Source organism: Pseudopipra pipra, chromosome 8 (genome assembly GCF_036250125.1).
Source record: "Pseudopipra pipra isolate bDixPip1 chromosome 8, bDixPip1.hap1, whole genome shotgun sequence".
In the NCBI taxonomy this organism is placed as follows: domain Eukaryota; kingdom Metazoa; phylum Chordata; class Aves; order Passeriformes; family Pipridae; genus Pseudopipra; species Pseudopipra pipra.
The window spans coordinates 6,786,339-6,806,831 of record NC_087556.1 but is presented as its reverse complement, the minus strand read 5'-3'; the positions used below and the strand labels follow the sequence as shown (position 1 = coordinate 6,806,831).

General features: G+C 38.4%; 1 protein-coding gene across 7 annotated transcripts in view; it reads right to left on the bottom strand.

The window, feature by feature from the left end:
• Positions 1 to 20,493, bottom strand: part of RHOBTB1 (Rho related BTB domain containing 1) — a 56,467-nt gene that overhangs the window by 12,617 nt on the left and 23,357 nt on the right. For 6 of the 7 annotated variants that reach the window (XR_010432234.1, XR_010432235.1, XR_010432236.1 and 3 more), the window contains 3 exons: positions 14,547 to 14,748; positions 14,106 to 14,209; positions 721 to 906 (listed from right to left, as the gene is read on the bottom strand). Coding sequence is in view for 4 of the 7 variants with exons in the window: in XM_064662374.1 (XP_064518444.1) it covers positions 721 to 906; positions 14,106 to 14,209; positions 14,547 to 14,738 (482 nt within the window). In the remaining 3 variants the exon portion in view is untranslated. Of the gene's footprint in view, positions 1 to 720; positions 907 to 7,015; positions 7,064 to 14,105; positions 14,210 to 14,546; positions 14,749 to 20,493 lie in introns of those variants that run through there. The other variant, XM_064662378.1, reaches the window with a different exon arrangement.

Sequence of the window (20,493 nt, the reverse complement as noted above, 5' to 3'; positions counted from 1 at the left end):
GGGTCCACAAAATATTAATTCAATCTCCTTACAGAAATTTCTTACAATACAGTCTTTAATTACATGATCATGGATATTATTTCCACGAATCTGGTCTCATTCAAATTCCCATGGAAGGAAGAAATTAGAAGCAAGCAGGTAATTGTGAGATGGTTTTGTCCAAACATGTGAGTGCTTGTCTTTTGAATCTGGGCAACAAAAAAAAAGCTTCTCCAGAATGACTCCAAACTCTCTTTTAACACCAGAACTTTTCGAAGTTTAATTTGCAACCGTTTTATTGTCTGCCATCCATGATCAAGGATTACAATTACCAAAAAAAAAAACCAAACGAGAACTAAGAAAACTTGAGTAGAATCTGCCAGTTTAAAACAGTACCTGACAGTAGTGACAGGGTATGATACACATGTTCATGATACACATGTTCAGAAGGAGAAAGACACATATTAAAACCTTCAATAAACATTATTACCTCTATCTTACTATAGTGTTCAGGCATCCAAATGAGTTAGATGTCCAATGTGTAAAAATATTGTGGGAAACATAATAACTGCACGTGTTAAAAGAACCAACCAACTCAGACAACAAAATCAGAAGAAAGCACATATATTCCTATTGTATAGAAAAAAGGAATCTAGGCTGTCTAATTTCTCTTTTGGAAGTGCTGTAACTTGATTACCAAGGTGATTTCTTTTTTAATTCTTATTTTTGTTTAAATTTTACCTTGCCAGAGGCCGTCTGGCTCTGTTCACAGCCTCCAGGTCTGCATAGCGGAGATCGAGCTGGCAGCCCACCAGAATGACAGGTGTGCGGGGACAGAAGTGCTTGATTTCTTGATACCACATTGTTTTCACATGATTCAGGGAATTAGGATTAGCAATGGAAAAGCACAGAACAACCACATCAGACCTAGAAAGGAAACGAGAAAAGATCCGATTAAAACCCCACGGAGGACTTTTGCTGCAGTTTCACCTGTTTTCATCACCACTCCACTCTACTCTTTGACAAATACACTGACAGTCACATGTCAGAACACATGTTGTTCGTGCAGAGGGTTGACAGAAGCTACACATTTCACCACAAAAGCATGGGAGCACAAAGCCACATACCCAGGAGCACTGACTGCCTCTCTATTCTGAGAGATGATCCCTGCCCGTGTGAGCACTAAGGCAAGAGGGAGGGCTTTCCATTCTCTACTTTCACAGCACAGTTACTCAGAGGCTGTCATTGCCCAAGAAACAATTCTGTTGACTGGACACCTAAATTGCAGTTCAAAGATCACTGGTGCTTAGGAATTAGAGAGGAGTTATGCAAAACTTCAGAGTGGCCACACAGGCAGGCACAGATCACTTCCAAATTTGTCATGGAGAAATACCTTTACTGCACTGTTTTAGGGACTGAGGTGGTCTCCTCTGCAATGTGCTTTGAACGGAAATTCTCTAATATCTTTAATAAATAACCTGCTAGAAGGTCAAAGTACTGCAGAATGACCACTTCTACAATATCAGCAAAAATAAACATGGTGAAAATAAGGTCGCTAAAGTGTACAATAGGACAGTGGCTTAGAGTAAGCACGACAATATTTGCAAGCTTTTTTTCCTTAGAAAAAATGAGTACTTCACTAAATAAACTTACTTTATAAATTATAAATATGAGGATCAAGGCTGACAGTTCATCCACCCAACCATTGCCTGACTTTTGTCAGAGCTAGCACCCAAAGACAGAGAAATGCCTGAATACTTGTCTCAGGGCATTCCTAACTTGGAGCAATTTCATTATTTATCAACTGGGATGGGATGTTACAAAGCAGTCCTCGAACTCTGGGGTGTCTCATGAGGAAAAAAAAAAGAAGAAAAAAAGCTGAATTGAAACTCTTGAGAACAATTGAGAAGGGACGTTTTGAGGAGGCAACCTATTGATACAGAATTGTCAGCAGGATAAGCTCAGCAATACCACGTCTATCTCACTTTTATTATTCTTTAATTTAGCACCAATGTGTTGTGTCTGCAGTTTGTGTGATGTACAGAGCAGCAGCAGTGAATCTTAGCATTCACCTTTTAAATAATGAAATACCTCCTCAGTACTGCTGCTTTCTACATTTCACTGAGGGCACAGATATATCCAGCAAGACCATTTCCAAAGATAGCTGCATATGCAATACGGGTACTGCTGTGAGCATAAATCTAATGCAAGAGAAATGCTCCTGCTCCGAATTTCTCTCTTATGTAAGCTGCAACACATCTGTTATATCTAGGAACAAGGCTTTTCAAACTGGAAAGTTATCTAGCAAATAGTAAAACACAGCTCATACACTGGTTTGCTACATAGCTGAGGCAAACACCCTGTAAATTCAAACCTGTTCTATTCAAGGTCAGGTAAGAGTAAAATCTTACAGTAGAGAAAGAGAAATCAGTGTACAGCTAAAATACAAAAAAAAAAAAAATAATCTGGGTTACATGTATTCTAATCTGGTCAATTGTTGTTTAATTCAAGACCATTACGACTGCTGGAGCAGCAAGCGTTGGCTGCCTGGCTGCTCCTCACTGTAACTAAGCATCTTAGAGGGACAGCCTGTCTTGTGTCCTTCAGAAATTAATACCTAAGCTGAGTAATTGCAGTCACAAGTATCCAAGCCTCCTGACTTTACAAGCCACAGGACACACATCACATCCCTCAGAAAACCAAAAGGAAGCAGAGCTCCAGCAGGCATTCACAGGCAGGCCAATGCTGGGCTGGGCACGGATCTGGGCTCCTGAGAGAGCCAGGGAGGATCTGCTCCCTGGACAGGGCTGGCCCAGACTATCCAGCAGACTGGCCCCTGCATGTGTTACAGCCCTTGCCAAGGAAGTCTCATGTTTTTCTCTCCGAGCTCCATGTGATTCCTGAGCAACTCATTGCCTCTGACCTTCCTTGGGAGACCGTAAAACAGGGCTGGGGAAAGCTCAGTTCTTTACCCAAAACTCACAACACACTAGCACTGCACTAACAGAACATTCTCATCTGTCTTCCGAATGAAGAGAAAACCAGAAAAAAAAGAGGTAAAAAATGTGACTTGCACATTATTTATCCTGCATTAAAACCTGGACTTCCCCATAAAATGAAGATTTCTGACAGTTCTGTACTGAACAGAGAGAGATTAATGGTTCTGTGCCATAAACAGTACGGATGGGAAATCACTGGGCAATGGCAGGGTTCACACCCTCAACCAGCACCACAGCTGGGTCTGGTAGCTCACAAAATACAGACACTCTAATATAATAAATTAAGTTTTCATTCAAGTCATACGCGTGATTTGCACTCTTAGTACAAACTAGAGACGAAGATTAACTGTCTACACAGAACCGTGAACACCTGGGGAAAAATGTCATTTGGAAACTTTAATTGAAATACCTACAATTCCTTTTAATGTCAAAGGCACATTTACAACTTGCAAACATCGCAGTATAAAGCTTGGTTTGACATTTGTTCATAAAAGCCAGAACCTGTCAGGTTAAAATAAAGCATTAATATTTCCCAAACATTAAAAATTTACCAATGTTATTTTAATATTCTTAGGGAATGTAAAAGGATATAATTTTAAAAAATTGCCTAATTTATTGCCATTTTTGTGCAGTTACTCTTTGTGTTGGTTACCTGGAGAATGAGAAAGGATGAATCGGTTTACTTCTGTTTTCTTCTTTCTACAGCAATATATTCACAACTACAAGCTGCACTGATTCTAAAAACAAAACTTCATAGCCATTTCCCAGTAAAATTCAGGAACAGTTCAAGAAACATTTCCATAAATTTGAATACCAAAAAGTGCTTTATAGAATTATAGAACAGTTTGGTTGGGAAAGATTTTAAACACCACCTCATTTTGAGCCCCTGCCATGGGCAGGGACACCTTCCACAATCCCAGGTTGCTCAGAGCCCCATCCAACCCAGCCTTGAACAATTCCAGGGATGGGGAAGCCACAACTTCTCTGGGCAACCCGTGCCAGGGCCTCAAAACCCTCACAGGGAAGATTTTCATTCTAATACCTAATCTAAACCTCTTTCAGTTTAAAGCCATTCCCCCTTGTCCTGTCACTAAGTGCTCTTGTAAAAAGTCCTTCTCTGGCAAATGCTTTATAACTTCTGCATCACATTCATCCAAGAGTACCATCCAATGGAGATGGGCAATAGATGCACTGTGTGCATTTAACCTTTGTTAAATAAAACAAATATATATATATTGAATATACTGTTATTTGATACTGAAGCATCATGAGAAACAAAAATAAGTACTACAAATAACTCAGAAAACAGAAACAGTAGCTTGGATATCCAACACGCTGTCTTGTAGATTCCATGGTACCTGTTGAAAATCCATAACTGCTTCATTCTTATATTCTATATTTTCATAGGCTTATCAGAAAAAAATTGCATATCATCTATTCTCATTATTTGAACTTCTGAACATAAGTATCACCGAAACTCCGAATTTCTGTGTGACTTGCTCTAGTGTGTGATCAACCACCAGTGACACACTGCATCACCAGTGGAAGAAAATGGGTTTCTTTCTACTCACTGGGGCTCCAAACAGGGAAGAACACAATGTAGATCTGTGGGACTTGGCAGGTTATCTACACAAAGGTAGCAGATTCTCTCAGCTGCGGGCAAATCAACCACCACTCACATGTTTGTCACCTCCTGCACTGGAGTCTCACATTGAAATGTAAGAGTAGTGTAAGTGTCACTGAAATGCTCCCCGTGGAGTCATAGAAATGCAAAATTCTTAATGCAAAATATACACATCTGAAGTCAACTCAGCTTGGTCTAAACATATCTACGGCCTTCCCATAGGAGATTTCTGTGGGCAAAGAAAGAATCTTACCACTGGCTGGAGAAGCAACCCATCTATCTAAGGTAAATATTACATCAATGCATTTGGTGATATTTCCCCAAACTTGGGTAAGAAGAACTTCTGATGGAAGCAACTACCCCTTTTTAGACTTCAGGGAATGAAAAGAAACCCTCTAGACAACCAAATCTCTGGCAGGAATGAGCCCATGGTGTGCTGCCACCCTGTGAGCTCCTGGTGTGTGAGTTATGAACTGTATCCGATGTACAGTGAGCATCCAACTCACTGCTGAAAAGCAGCAGTATAGCACTGACAAAAACAACTTTATCAGCCTCAGCCTTCAGCAGCAGTCAAGCACAGGTAGCCACTTTAAATGTCTGGAAGTTTCTGTGCAATCAGTACAATAAGAAACCCATGAGGTGGGGGGAGAAAAAGCAGTGTATGAGCTATGTAACAAGCCTTTCTGACGACACTACTAGAAGCAGCGGGAAAGTAAATGTTTAATGTTTTCTAATTAGAGCTGTTTTGTGTAACACAGCAGTGGTTTGGGACTGAGATTTTGAAAGAGTCATCTGCTTGCAGGGTATGTGTGCTCCAGAGCTGGTGTAAGATGCACTGCAGATGTACCTACACATCACACTGCAGATCTAACTCTCAACAAAATCCGCTACATATATTCCATCTTCACTAATCTTATTTTAGACAGAACTTCAAGGAAACAGCCATGTCAAATGAGGTATATTCCATGGCAAGTGTATTTAAAAGTTTAACGTTTTATAGTCTGGATCTGGAGTTATGAACTGGCTGAGATACACTAACATGGGTTTATATCTCATTAAAGGGAAAGGCTGCCTTCTGAAACGTACACTCTGCATTACCTGGGTAGAAGTTGCTCCCTTTAGTTTGTAGTTTATGAGTTACTGGGGAAAACTGCTGCATGCAAGAATTGCTGGTCATGTGTAAGGGATATCATTTGCCATACAGCCATGGAATAATACTGTTGGGTTTGGAAAGGGGAAGAAATAAAGCTGTGAGGAATGCAGAATGTGAAGAAGAGATGTGTGTGATCTGAAAACCAAGGCAGGGAGTGAGAAGGAGGAAAAGGAGGAAGACTGAAATGTATTGCTATGCTACATTCTCATCTTTCTACAGGACAAGTCAAAAGTACATATCTTGTTTTAGAGAGCTTAATAAGAGTCAAATCTGACAGAATCAGTTTAAGGATAGACAAATTATAGTTTGGTTGACAAGAAGTCTGTTGCACATATTTAATCAAATCAAACATTAAGAAAAGACTTGGGGGGGGGGAGGCGGAAAAAAAACAACCCAGAGGCTTTTTCCTATTATAGGTTTTATTTTTCCCTATTTTTAGATATGAGCTTTCTCTGAGAAGCAAGGTTGAAGTAAGGAAGTCTATTAGAATTTTATAGAGTAAACAGTTTGGTAGAGGTTCATCCAAATTGTTAGACTCTCTTGACTTTACCAAAACAGCTAACCCATAGACATTTCTTTATCAATAAAAAGTAGTTTTGATTTTACTCCTTCTGCCCTTATTTTTTTTCCCCTACACACTTCTCATAATTTTCCCAGGATTTCTCAGAGGTCAGCTGAACTTATTCAACTTGAGACCAGAATTTGACAAGAGCTATCTCTGCTCTCTACCTGCATAGTCCTTCAACCAGATTGGGTAGGGCAGCAGCTTGAGTGCAAGTACCAGCTCCCAAGTTCTCAAACTCAGCAGGTTCAGGCAGCAGCAGGCCATCTAAGAATTAATTTGAGAATCTCATTTGTGGCTGAACAAAACCCTGCTACATCTCCATGTCAGTCCAGATACATTTTGAAGACAGAGATTAACTCAGTTACATAACACTTTTCATGCAGGCATCTCACCGAGCTGAAAACAAAACTGTGCAGATAAGCAAGGCTGATAATGTTTTAAGTGGACTCAGTTTTTAGTAAATGCAGTTGCAGCCATCACATGAAATGAGAAGAAACTCATTAAGTGACTGGTGAGCATAACAAAATGACCCGAGGACACAGGACTTATGTGCACACACTCATATGAGAGGCTACAAAAACTAAAATGCACGGGGTGCCTGGCAGGTGAAGAACTGAAGATATCCAGGTAAGGCAGGGCAAGACCATGCAGTGCCCTGGATGTGAGCAGGAGAATCAATTAGTTCTATACTTTACCGACAGCAGTGAAGCTTCTTAAGCACTGGTGTAATGTGTCAAAATGCCCTGAAATACATCCAGACGTTGTGGTGAGTCGCATGCAGGTCTATTGCTACAATTTTTGTAATGTCATTTTCAGTAGGAAACAACAACAATTAAAAGAAGAAAAAGCTACCTTCAAGAAAATTGCATATTTCAAGACTGTGCTTCAAAAGTGGAAGCAGTTTTCCCATACATTCCTTACAAACAACATAACATTCTTAAATGTTAAGCATTTTAAAATCTCTTCTGTGTTCTTTAAAGTACTCATGGGAAAACATTGGTGCATTTACAGAAAACGACAAAAAATGTTTTGATATCACAAAGGATGATTAAAATACCTCATTTTCCACTGCAGAAGCTTGTAAGATCTACTCCTATGGTACAAATGCCTGATCAGCAATAATGATAAAAAGAATAGCAAAGTTGTGTGGAACTATGCAACAAAAGGAAAAAAAAAAGTAATTTAAGGTCTGCTTGCACAGTCTTGGAATTTGGTTTCTTTTAGTGCTGACTATAAGAAGTAAATTCACACATAATTCTGGTTCAATATTTACATATGAAAAATTGCATCTTGGTGCCATATAGAACTTTGCAGTTGAAACTGTCTGCCTGCAAGATACCCCAAATTTTGCCAGTAGACTCAGGAAAACTGTCTTTGGAATCAGGTATATATATGTTCACCATAACATACCAATACATCCCTTTTTCCCTTTCCTGGAGCAGAGATCTCGATTACTGCATTTCTGATACAGGAATCAAAATTCTATGATAAATACAAATCTAGACATGGTTAACTGAGGCTGAAATACTGAAATATTCTGTGTATCCTGTGCAAAATTGGGGTTTTTAAAAGTAAGACATAAAGCTTGAGATCAATGGAGAAGAATGAAAGAAAAGGTTGGAGCAAGAGAGGACACAGGGCTGGCTGGAACATGTCTGATCAACTCAGGGCAAACACCAAAACTCACAATATTATACAAAGGGACTGAGAAGAATATAGCTAAAAATGCTTTTCTAAGATATATCAGCTGCTGTCTCCAGACAACAGTCAGAAAACAAAATAATGAGAAATAAATTCATAAAACGATGGAAAAACCAGACACACAAGGGAAGGTGGGCATTCTGATCTTATTTTTGGTTATTGTAAGGAGGCTGCTTACAGATGAGAACTACATGTTATCTTTCCACAGAGAACCACCTAATTTTCACCAAAGATACTGCAAAAGTATAAACAAAAGAAGAAAAGAACCACTTCTTTACTCCTGGTCTTATCCCCTAAAAAATTCCGAGAAAAAATGATCAGTGAGAAAAACACACTGAATTCAAAAGCAGTAAGAAGAGATTTAGTGAAAACATCATTTGAAGCAGCATATTTAGAAGAAAAACATTATTTCAAGGTAGCAGAGTGATGTAAGGATGAAATAGAAAAAAAAAATAAAGAAGGAGGAGGAAGATCCAAAGCCAGGTCTCAAATTTCATTAAAAGCACAATTCCTTGTAAGTCCTGCTGAAGAATGCGTATAGGGAGAAAGGGAGGTAAAAATGCAGATAGGAAGAAATAATGATAAGGTTTGGTTTGCATCCAGTATGAGAGTGACTTCTGAGGTCACACAAGACATGGAAACTGAACATTAAGAGATGCTAGATGCCTATTTTCTCTGTGGAGAAAAGATGGACTTTCATATATTTTGTTTTTTTTGGGCTATCACCAAAACCAGCTTCCTTCTCTTTTTTAATTTAAATTAAACTATCAAGAAATTCCATCTGGCAAGTTGATGGCACAAAGTTATTGAGAAGAACTCAGTTTAAAACAGTCATGACTGGTTGTGCAGAGCATTTTCCATAGTCTGACATATGTATAAGGAAACCCAGACTGAGATCCTGAGACCCCTGGAGTAGAAAACAGCACAAGAAATCCACCTAGCACCTACTCACAAAGAAATAATTCACTAAGATCAAGATTTTGACAGAAAGTCACTTCCCGGGTTTTTCATTTCCAAAAGATTTTAATGTTGCCTTGTAGCCTTTTAGGATAGAGCCCAAATGCCTTCTTTTCACCCAGCCCCTGAGTTAGGAAAGCAAGGCAAAATGGGAAGTGATGCAATACTGCAAATAAAAATTGACACTTTTTCACTCCAGTCAAGGAAGGCTTAAAGCATTAGAGGTGTCCTCCTCCAGAGAGACTACAAATACATCGAGTGGAGCCTCAGGCCCCACCAACAGTCATTTGGCACATACCTTTTTAAAGAACAAAGGGTTCGTAACAGAAATTCCATAACAATCTCTTTCTACTCACAGTATGGAACCGTGGTGGGATGCAGCGAAGAAAGGTAGATCTGCATTAATTTCACTGGTTTAACTGTATAAAGCATATACTATCCCATTAATTGAGTGAAAAAGCCTCAGATGTTAATGTAGATAACAAAAGAAGAAAATACTAGTGCATACACACACACACCATATCAGAATGAAGTTACTTGAGAAAGCTGTTTCTGTGAACCTCTCTGCTTATTCTAGTCTTTCTTGGGCTTAAGTCATACTCAAAAAAAAAATCATAACAAATATATAAAAAAATGCTTTTTTCCAGCAGAGCTTCAGGATGACTTGATGAAGAATCTGAGTAGCTTATAAACCACTGTAAAAATAGATGGGGAGGCTCACAAATTTAGGTAGTTCAAGATGATTTGAAGATACTGCATATCAGTTTTTTTGTGGCAGCAAAATAGCAAAAGGAAGCAGCCAAAGTGAAAGACATCTGAAAATAATCTGGATTCCCATCAGCTGACCCTTTGCTAACAAAGCAAAAAGACTGTTCTGTGTCTGTTAAGTCCTGCTGCTGTAGAGACACATCTCCCTTCCAATCCATGACATAGCTCGTGGGGCATGTGTGAGGTGGAGAATTATCATAACACAAAAACAAGGACAGCAAGACTGCAGGGGAAAGTGTGGCCTTTCATTCACAAAGCACTTTTGAAACCTCAGACCTTCCCTGGTCCAAGGAAGGGAGCTGCTGGCCCAGTCTCAGCTTAGGGACAGGTGCTGTGTGACAGAGGTCATTGATCTAATTAAAGGCAAACCCAGTAACTCTGTGAAGTCCCCCACCTTGCCCTAATCTCACTGAACTTGCTGAATGCAAATACCACTTTACATCAAAGCTACCTGTTTCTTTTTGATTTTGTTTTGTTGGTTTTGGTTTTTTTTTAAATAGAAATATCATCATCACTGTCCTTTAAGAAAAAGAAACAGAAAACAAAAACAACCCTAAAGAGATTGGTGGAAATCTTCAAACATCAGTGATAAAACCCCTGTTCTGATGGACTATTTTCAGCAGCATTTTGAAGGTGTATTTTTAGGGATTCAATTACATTGAAGTAACCGGTTAAGGGAATTGTAATCACACAGAAGAAGTCGGATGCCTGTGTTCCTCTGTGTACATACAACATCCACAAGGCTTATGAAATCCATTCACAACAGAGGAAATACTCTAAACATATTTTAAGAGGCTCTGTCAGCAGTCTTACAGCAAGACTCATTCATATTTGTAAGTCATGAGGAAAAAGCTGTTTTCTGTCCATGCTGTATGAACAGATTTTGTTTGGTCTACAGCTCATATTTAAGTTGCAAGTAAATAAATCATCCTGGCTGAATTAGCTGATGAATCCCATCCGTGGTATTGAGAATAAATATTTGATTGAGACTGAATTAACTCTTTGTAGATTTGTGCTCATGTTTACACATACTAGAGCTGCATGGGAAAAAACCCCAGGATACAGAGGCTATTTATCAAATTAGCCAAATATGTTTACCTGAAAAAAACCCAAACAAAAGGATGGAAAAAAAAATAAAAAAGGGTGCGAGCCAGCTTTTAGAATTATTTTGAACGTGATATGTGGACACTTTCATTCAAAACCAGATTGGACAGGAGGATGGAGGACAGTGAATCCTGACAAGTTGAAATGTAAATTAAGATGTTTTCTTGTCTTTACACATGCCTCCCAGAGAAACTGCTACAGAATAACAACTTGGGCCTCAAATGAAGTTCACACCTTATCTGCAGGCTTAGAGAATACAATTACATAGCACTGAGATGAGATTGTTAATAAACAAAGAGGTGACTGGGAGCTGGAAATCAATACATTAATCATAACAAAGACATTGTCATTTTACAAGGTTTTGGAGTGATTTTGCACCAAATAAAACCTTATGGGAGAATGTCAATAAATGACTCTTTGGCTTCACATATTGCCTAAGCTGAAGTGAACAGGATACTTCCAAAACTAAAGCACACACTTTAGTTTAAGGGGGGGGGGGGGGGGAAATGTCATGCTGTAAAACTGCAGCAAATATTTCCCCAAGTCTCTCCAGCCACATCCCCCTCACTCCCTTAAGCTGTCAGGAACTGTTTCCCAAAGCTCCCGGAGGACTGTCATTATTAAACTAAACACCACACAGCAGAATGCAAGCTGATCTCACTCTCCACGCTGCCATTTTAAAGGATGGCAGTAAAAACATTAACTATTCCATCCTCAGTGGAAAGTAAATGTTTCTCTCTGTCACAGAAAAATAGTGGAAAACAGATTCCTTTTGTCATTCTCCTTTCATGTTTCTATCTGTGAAAAATAAAGAGTTAAGAAGGATTTATCTTTGCTCCAAGTCCTGTTAACTGTTCACCTGTCATCTATAGCATAATCTATTTATGTAACACTTTCTAAAGCTGTATGAAGCAAACTTTTCCAGTGAGTAGCAGGTGAATTAATGACCTGCTGGTTCTTGTTACACCACATTTAGGACAATTAGAGGTCTTCCTTAAATGTTTGCTGAAATAAACCTTCCCATGCATAAGGGGCATATGCATAAAATTTTTTGAATGGAACCAAAGGATAATATTATTGTATGATCCTTCAGACAACAAAACATGGGGCCCTTGTAGGTGTAATTTTGAGCAGTTTGGCATAAAATGCACCTTTCACTGTAGTGCAAGATTTGACACAGCTGACTAGACTGTAGTTCAATGTCCAGAGATGATTTAAAATAAATTCCTATAAATGTGAACATTCAACATTAATAAACTCTTTTTAAAATGCTAAACCAGATAAAATACTAAACAGTTTGTTTAAAATGCAGCATTAATACATTTCAAAACAAAGTACCTATCAGTGCTTACGATCACAAAATTTTACAACTGAAATTCTATCTGTAAAGTAGTTTCTTTAGAGTTTCCAATCCCTTTCTGCATTAACAGACTTGCAGGAAAACCACTAATGGGATAGCAGGTTTCCAGAACAGCCTTATAAATTAATTAGGGTATAGAAAACCTCATTCTTCACAAGTTCAGTTCTGCTAACATCACAAATGAATCGCTGTGTTTATATGCTTAATCCACGAGATCTCAAGTTATTCACATCCTCCTTGGCGTTTGCAGGATTAGACTCTAAGCATGTTGTTTCCTCCCTCTCCCTTCCTGTCAGTAAACGAGGGATCAGAGTTCAGAACATGCCTGATTCTGCTCTCCTAATCTCTAATAATCTTCTCAGTGACACAGTATCTGTTGCAGAATATGGGGAGGCCACATCAAAGTGGAACAGTTAGTGGAAACAATAAGTTACACCCAAATTTATCAATACAGGCTCCATATGCTGCCAAAAGGTAAAACAGTATCTATTCACATTCTCAAGTAGCACTAAATATAAGGTCAATATTACCTTACAGTCAGTAACTTCTCTCACAAAGCTGATTTACAAATACTACAGGGTGTGTAGCGCACATGTGTTGCTACTTTAGCTCCTCACAGAAAATTCCAGGTGAAAAATCAACTACCACAGTGCTTGTACACAAGGGAGGGTTTGCACAAACCATCATACTGAGTTCTACAGTGTGAAAATTTAATGGGTGGATTCAACCTACAGAACCCTCTGGAGCATAGAGAATAGAAAAGAGCATCCTCCTTCAAAGTCACTTGTGCCATCAGGTAGCAGAGAGAGAAGAAAAACAGCAAGACAGTACATTTTGGCAACATGGAACACAAAGCTGGGACCGACACTCCACAAAGGGCGTTCCCAGCTGGAAAAAAAAGTAAGTATCTGTCTGTGAAAGTCTGGAGTGACTGAAGCAGATACGAAAAGGTTATGAAAAAGCTCAACAAGGTGAAAGAATGTGCGAGGACTGAGACCTCACCCAAATGTCAGTTATGAAAATAAATGTCCAAAACCCATCTTTGGCTCAGTGTTTGCCTAATATGGCTGTTCTGCTGCCTGTACTGCCACAAGGCCTGATCTAATTAAACAAACCAGAAAGACTATCACTGGCTATGTTCCTTGTCGAAACTATGCTGAACTTATACACATTATATATATATATATATATATATACACACATACACACAAAAATTATAAATAAATTATATAATTTATATATATAAAAATTATAGATATATAAATTATGCTGGGAAAATCTAGATTTCATTAGTTTTTGATTTTTTTTTTTTTTAGAATTTCCAGGGTTAATCCATTCACCAACAGACACTTTATTTTTCTTCTATAAATATCTTTCTTTTCCTCAGCTTTAATTAAGAAAATATAGAAGAGCTTCACCTTTCCTGAAATTGGCTCTACTCTCAAGAGGTTATCTGCTCATTCAACATCACGGATTTTAATAAAATGAATATCTCATTGTGTAAGAGTGATATTTCCCAACATCTCTCCTTGTTAGTTGTTTGTTATGCAATTATATCATGCACTGCTCATACAGGCAGGGAACGCTGATGTTCAGTTTTGTAAAACTACTACCTTATTTTAGGGAATGTTCTTTAAAATTCAAAATAGGACAACAGTTGTTGACAGAGCTTAGCAGGTTGTTCAAGGAAACGTAGCGTAGTAAAACTATGCTGCTTTTCAAATATTTATATCTTTTTAATCCTTGCAGAGGATAATCCTCTTTGCAGTGGGCAGGAACATGAATACCCATGATTGTTTTTAAGTCCTTCCTTTTCAAAAGTCAGATTTGCAATTTATTTCTGCCCTAAAATTTTACCGCAGGTACTACTTAAAATTCTGCTCAGATCAATTTACCTTCCGTAAGCAAAGCGCCTGTCTTTGTGGTGGTCCCCAAATGTATCCCACAGCCTGAGAGAAACACTCACTTCATCCACAACATCTCTTGAGCGTTCGAGGACCTAGAACAGAGCACACATAACGTTCTCTTTCCCTCCATCAAACAAGCACATTTCTAATTAGCCCCACAAGAAGGCCCAAAGGTCAAGAGTCTATCCCACATAGTTTTCACCAAATGTAGTGTTTCATAAAACAGGCAGAATATGCACCTTCCTAAAAATAGGTTTGATAAAATATTTCCTTTAGAATGAGAGGTGTATCAGACCACGGCTGCAGCAGAGATCACTCATAAAATACTTGTGAGCTCGTTGCTGCATCCTGACAGAGCAAGGCTTGCCAATAAATAATAGTCCCAGCTCACAGCATGTGCTCCACACTGTGTACACCTGCAGTCCTTACCTCTTGGCAGACACGGTACTGATCGATGGCCCAGACAGTTGGGACGTGAGTTGCCAGCAGCTGATACTGAGTCAAGGTTGTGTTGCAGGCTCTTGCACAGATCAGACGAGTCTTTCCCACTGCATTATCTCCAACCACCACACACTTGATAGTTTCAACGTTGGGTCTTTCGTAGTCCATGTCAATGTCCATTTATCAAAAACTGTAACAAGATGGTTAAATTTGTTTTCTACTACTGTGTGAAAACAACGCTATTCAGAATCAGAGCCTTTTACTTCCACTTTTGAGAGGTGTCTGAAGAGGACAACCTCTTAAGGAAAAGCTTGTAGTAAACTGTACCCAAGTGAGCTGGCCAGCCCTTTAAATGCCGCCCAGTTATGCAAATGCACAACTATTTTGACCGCGGTTGGTTTTTGCTGTTCACATGCTATTTTCACTTTGGTTTCTGTAAACACGAGCCTGTTTGCAGAAGATAGATCTTGGTGAAACAAGGACAGCTAGCACAAACTTACCTCTTGCTAATACTTTTTATGCCAAGAAGAAAAAAAAAGGCTGGACATTAGTTGGTTTAACCTGAAGGATACCAGTAAAAACCTGTCTTCCACAATCCTACCCATTCAGGACTTGATTTAGGGCTGTCCAAACAACATTGGTAACAGCAAGTCACACAGATGGCTTTAGCACACAATAAAACTGACTTGTAAGGTGACTCCAGAGACTGTTCTCTACAAACCACAATTCCCATTATATCCTGTATGCATCCCACACTCCTAATGTTCCAAGCAGAAGTTTGCACAGTTCATGGACTAAAATGAAACCAAAGAGCCAAGCAGGAGCTTGCAAATATACACATACACCTAAAAATTCTTTTTGACATGACAATGGAAAGTGAAGAGAAGTTTTGAAGATACTATCCTCATGGAAAGTTATTATTGAAACTATTTACTTAAATATTCTATGGCAACATATTGAACATATGCCTGGATATAAATGCAAGCTGGGAAAAATGGGTATTTCAAAAACTAAAACCAACTCACACATGTTTACTACAGTCTGTCATTTTCATATGTGGGATCATAGTTTGATATATCTGAATTTGGTTCTCTAATGTCTGGTAGTCTGCTGAGCAATCTGGTCTCTGCCAGGGAATTGTAATCAAGGAAGGAGAAAAGGGAAAATGCAAGTCACAAACATGTTCATGAAGGCTTGCCTAATAATTATTTCAGCAAGAAAACATACAGCAATTTAATTGACAAAACACAGGTCATTATCTGGAATGATGATGTCCCTTTTCCTGAGAAGAAAGCACTACAGATAAAGAAAACAAATTATTTGTTTTAATATCTTTTTTAATATTCACATCTCATTCACACATTAATATAGAATATATATTAACTGTCAGGCTGTTTAAAATAACAGATACAAGCTGTTTTGGTATCCATTTTTCACTGTCAGAAGCGCTAAGTTCTGATTTAAGGAAAAAGCAAGTTTAATAACAGCTAGTCAAACAGTAATTTTAACTGTATTCTTTCATTATTTAACCAAGAAAACAAAAGTCAGAGTTAGAATCAGATGTTACCTATTTAGATAAAATGTTGAGTATGGGCCATATGCTAACAGCTATAATGGCTAAGGTACAGTTGTAATCTTTATTTACATGTGGATGGAGGAGTTAGGGATGACACAGACAGCAAGGTGCAAGGGTGAGTTTATGCCATTCCTGTGTCACACTGACATGTCACAGATACTGAATGCTCCTGGACATTGCTACAGCACAGACCAGCACATAAGAATCATTTTAGAGTTATCCTTCACTAGACTGAAACACAAGCCCAGAAACTTTTCATCCTGGCACAAGTACATGGTTGCACAACTAGAACTTTGCAATCTGCCAAATGTAGAGCAAATAACAGGGTTTCAAACACACATACAGAGTATGTAAACCCCAATGGCCTTGTGATCCCAACCTGCTGGGTTGGCACAGGGGTTTGAACTGATAGGGACACAAAGCTGCTGAGATACTGCCTTTATCCCTTCATCTGAGTTGTAACCTGCATCCTGAAAGGTTACCAGTCTTGGGATAAAGCACTACAGAGACTTCCAGTTGCCTGTCTGTGATCCAACCACAGCTGCTTCTGGGATGGAGGCTCCCATGAGGATGATAGCTGGGATGGCCTGTGCGCTCTGCACCATCTCTGTGATTCCAAACAGGAGAAGAGAACTGAGAGCTAACTCCTCTTGCCTCCTCAGCACCCTCATGAAGAAATCAGTCATTACATAAATAACAGTACAAAACCAAGATGGTTTCTTCCACGTTACAGAGAATGAGACATTCTGCCTCTTAGGCAGGGCCCTGAATGAGTAGCAAAAACCCAAGAGCTCTCAGCATGGGATCTTAAAAAGTTTCATTTCAAGTCTGAGAATAAACAGCAACCTCTTGACATATTATGTGGTATTAAATTACTTCATATTTTATTCATGCATGGACTAGACATCACAGATGGAATGTGGAAATGTTTACAAGGCTAGAAAACAAAATGAAGGAGCGTGGCTAGCCAGTGTGTCTGTTGGTTTTAAACTACCAAGCAGAGATGCCAAATCAGTTTTTCTTCCAACCCAATATTCCATTAAAATGCTGTTACACAAATTAGTTGAGGTTTTTTAATATAACAATTTGATTTAAAAATTCTTTAAAAGTTCTTCAATGGTAGTTCTGCAAATATGTGCTTCAGTCAGTCACAAAATATGTATTAAGTACAAAGTCTGGAATCTTTAAAAAAATTTCCAAGAGGATAACGAGGCCAGTTTAAAATTAACAAGCAAAGCTAAATAAAAGTAACTAGTTAAATCAATGCAGCTATCTGAGAGTCCTAGAAAAGGAACACATGAAAAAATTTAGAAATTATTGATTTTTTTAATTTTCCGATACACTTATTAACTTAATTAAAGCAAAGTTATTACAGGGCTCAGACACAGCATGCCCGAATGCACTGCTGTAGATCAATGGCAATTTAATGAAGATATTTTTAGCATGACCATACTGCACAGGACAGAGATTAAAATAAACTGGGAATAAAAACAAAAATAGAGCTTTGTGGGTATGGTAAGGAAAGTTCTTAAATCCGCTCTAGTGTATATAGTGTAACTATGTATTAAAAATGCGGATCATTTTAATATTGTTTACTAGTTTTCAGGAAGAGATTAAAGCAGAAATAGCTCCTGAAGAGACTGACAGACAGAAGCCTGGACAAATATCTAGACAACTCAAATAAAACCAGATGCTAACAACAAATTACAGTATAAACAATTAGCAAAACAAGTTGATTAAATGCTTACAAATGTAGCCAGAAACCTTCTGGCTACTGGAATGATCAAAGCCAGGAATATGTGCAAGATCTAAAAAATACAGCCACAGTTTTTTTAAGGTAGCCCCTAGGTTAAGCTTGTGCTAAAACCTGTTATATAATCACACTGATTTAAAATGCTAAACATGTATTTACAAAACTTAAATAAAAAATCAACAACAATGAAACAACTGGATTTGAGCTCTGAAAGTCTGGTAAAATCTGGGAAGGCAAACTGGAACAGAAACTGAACTGGTTAGACAAGAACAAACCAGCATATATAAAGATTAAAAAAAAAAAAAGGGCATAACATTCCAACACCACTACAAAACTTGCTAAAACCAACATACAACCTGCAATAGTTTAGTTTACCAACAAAACAAAGTAGGGTAAAGCTCAGAGGAAAGTTACTGGAAGCATGACCAGTCTCAGAGAGGGCACTACCAAAAAGCCCAGAGAAAGACAGAAGGGCCATCAAATGAGGGGCAGCAGGAACTGTACTGAGGCAAAGGTCTGATCAGAAATGGCTGTTCCCAAAAGAAAGCAGGGCAAGATTCAGCTCCTTAATCCAGTTCTAAAGAAAGATGAGCAGATGGATGGAAATGAAAAAGATACCCGTAAGAATAACACAGGATCTCAAAAATCTCTTAGGATGTTTCCATTTTTACATTCTCACCTGTGATTGTTTGCAGACAAAGGGAAGACAAAGACAGCCAAAAATAAGGAGATGTGAGTAGACTCAAGATCTAACATAAAGCCATTTTATTAATTTCACTTGATTAGCACCTAAGAAATATTCCAAATAAAGCTGATTTATTTCCAAAGAAGTAGAAGGTTAGTGTTTTGAACCACGGCTTGCAGATGGTTGCAGTTGCTGGTTTCTTTCTATTTTGCTTCACTTCAAATTGCTGTAGGGTGCTTGGTTTTTTGTTTAGTTTTTCCTCATTGCTAAATGAGTTGTTATTATTATCACTAAAAAACAGTTGTGGTTGCCATAGCATGCAGGCTAGTCAGCCTCAATAATGAAACACTGCCTTTCTACAGAAATTTTCCAAAGGATCTGTAGATGAAGCACATCACTTCATTATCTAGTCCCCTGGTACACAAAATTAAACACAGACACACACAGTCTCACTCTTTGTATTAAAGTAGGTGTACTAGTACACAGCAGATAACCAGATCCTAACCATGAACTTGTCTTGTTTTACAAATGCAGTTTTACATATGCAGCTTGCATATTTAAAGCTATAATTGCATTTTTCTCTGCTAGAAAGAAAGATGATGAAGATCCAAAACCAATAGCGAGTTGCCTGTGCAGGATCATGAATCCACCCCTATGGATCCATTTTGAAATGTCCAGATATTTTAAATCATCACTTAGCATATACAAAACATAATCAAGATTTTTTTTTTCAAAGAGCAGTAGCTAATTATCATCCTTTTTCCCTTCAGCAAAACACCACAAACAAATCACTAAGAGTGATTAATCAGTAATTATGGGGTGATCCTGCAGCCATTTACTTCTTAGCTATGTACTTAAATATGCCCCATAAGACTGAGATAGCACCCCTTAGCACGAAAACAAGAAAGCATTTTACCTAGTTGTTAAGAGCAAACTCTTCAGATGACAGTTCAGAATGACAGCATGTAAGAACCCTTCCTGCTCAGTAGAGTTTTCCTGTCAGTTATTCCATGGAAAAAAAAAAATAAAAAATTCAACCTGTCTCAAGTAATATGACTAAACATGCAAACCAGGAACTCCTTTAAACACATGGGTTGCCAACTACAATTACAATGTCACAAGTTTATTAGAGAAATCTAATGGAAAGAGACACCAAAATCCAACGTGACTTAATATGAATGCTGGGAGTGGGAACTATTTGAAAAACTCAGGCCACCAGGAAGCTAACAAGATCATCAACATTTACCCCCAAAACCCACACTCCCTGAAACTATATGAAAAAGCATTTGTAGCTACTCCATATTTCAATCTATTCCAGAGATGTATTTTTGAGTATAGTTTTGGAGTGACTCCTTCAGAGAGCCATGAGGAAATAACACATCAAAAAGAATACAAAAAAAATTTATGAGTCTATGCAACACCCTTACCTCCATCCCCAAGTTGCAAAATTACTGCTTGCAACCATGGAGACTGGAAAAGGAGATGCAAAATGCCAAGTTCTTCAGGCACTGAAATCACTACCTTACACTGCAGAGTCCCAAGGCACCAGCACCTTGGCAAGGACCAAAAACCACAAGAGCCAGAAAGAGCGTGTGAAATGTTTGTTCTCAATATATAACCTGCCATGTGTTGTTTCAGAATCTTAATGGATTAACACATCTATACCAGGGGACAAAGCAGGGGGACTTAGTGGTCACTGGTGCAAGAGCACAGAATTCACACACAGCTCTGATCTGGGGAAAGGTTAAGGGCCAAAAGGCTGTTTTGTGGTTTGGTTCAATTTAATCACTGAATTTAGGGCTCCATCACGTATATTTGTGAAATAAATCACAGCACGGTATCAAGTAACAGGTAAGCTACACCAGCTGCTGAAAGACCATCACAAAACATTTTTTACCAGGGTATACATTAGTATTAGTGT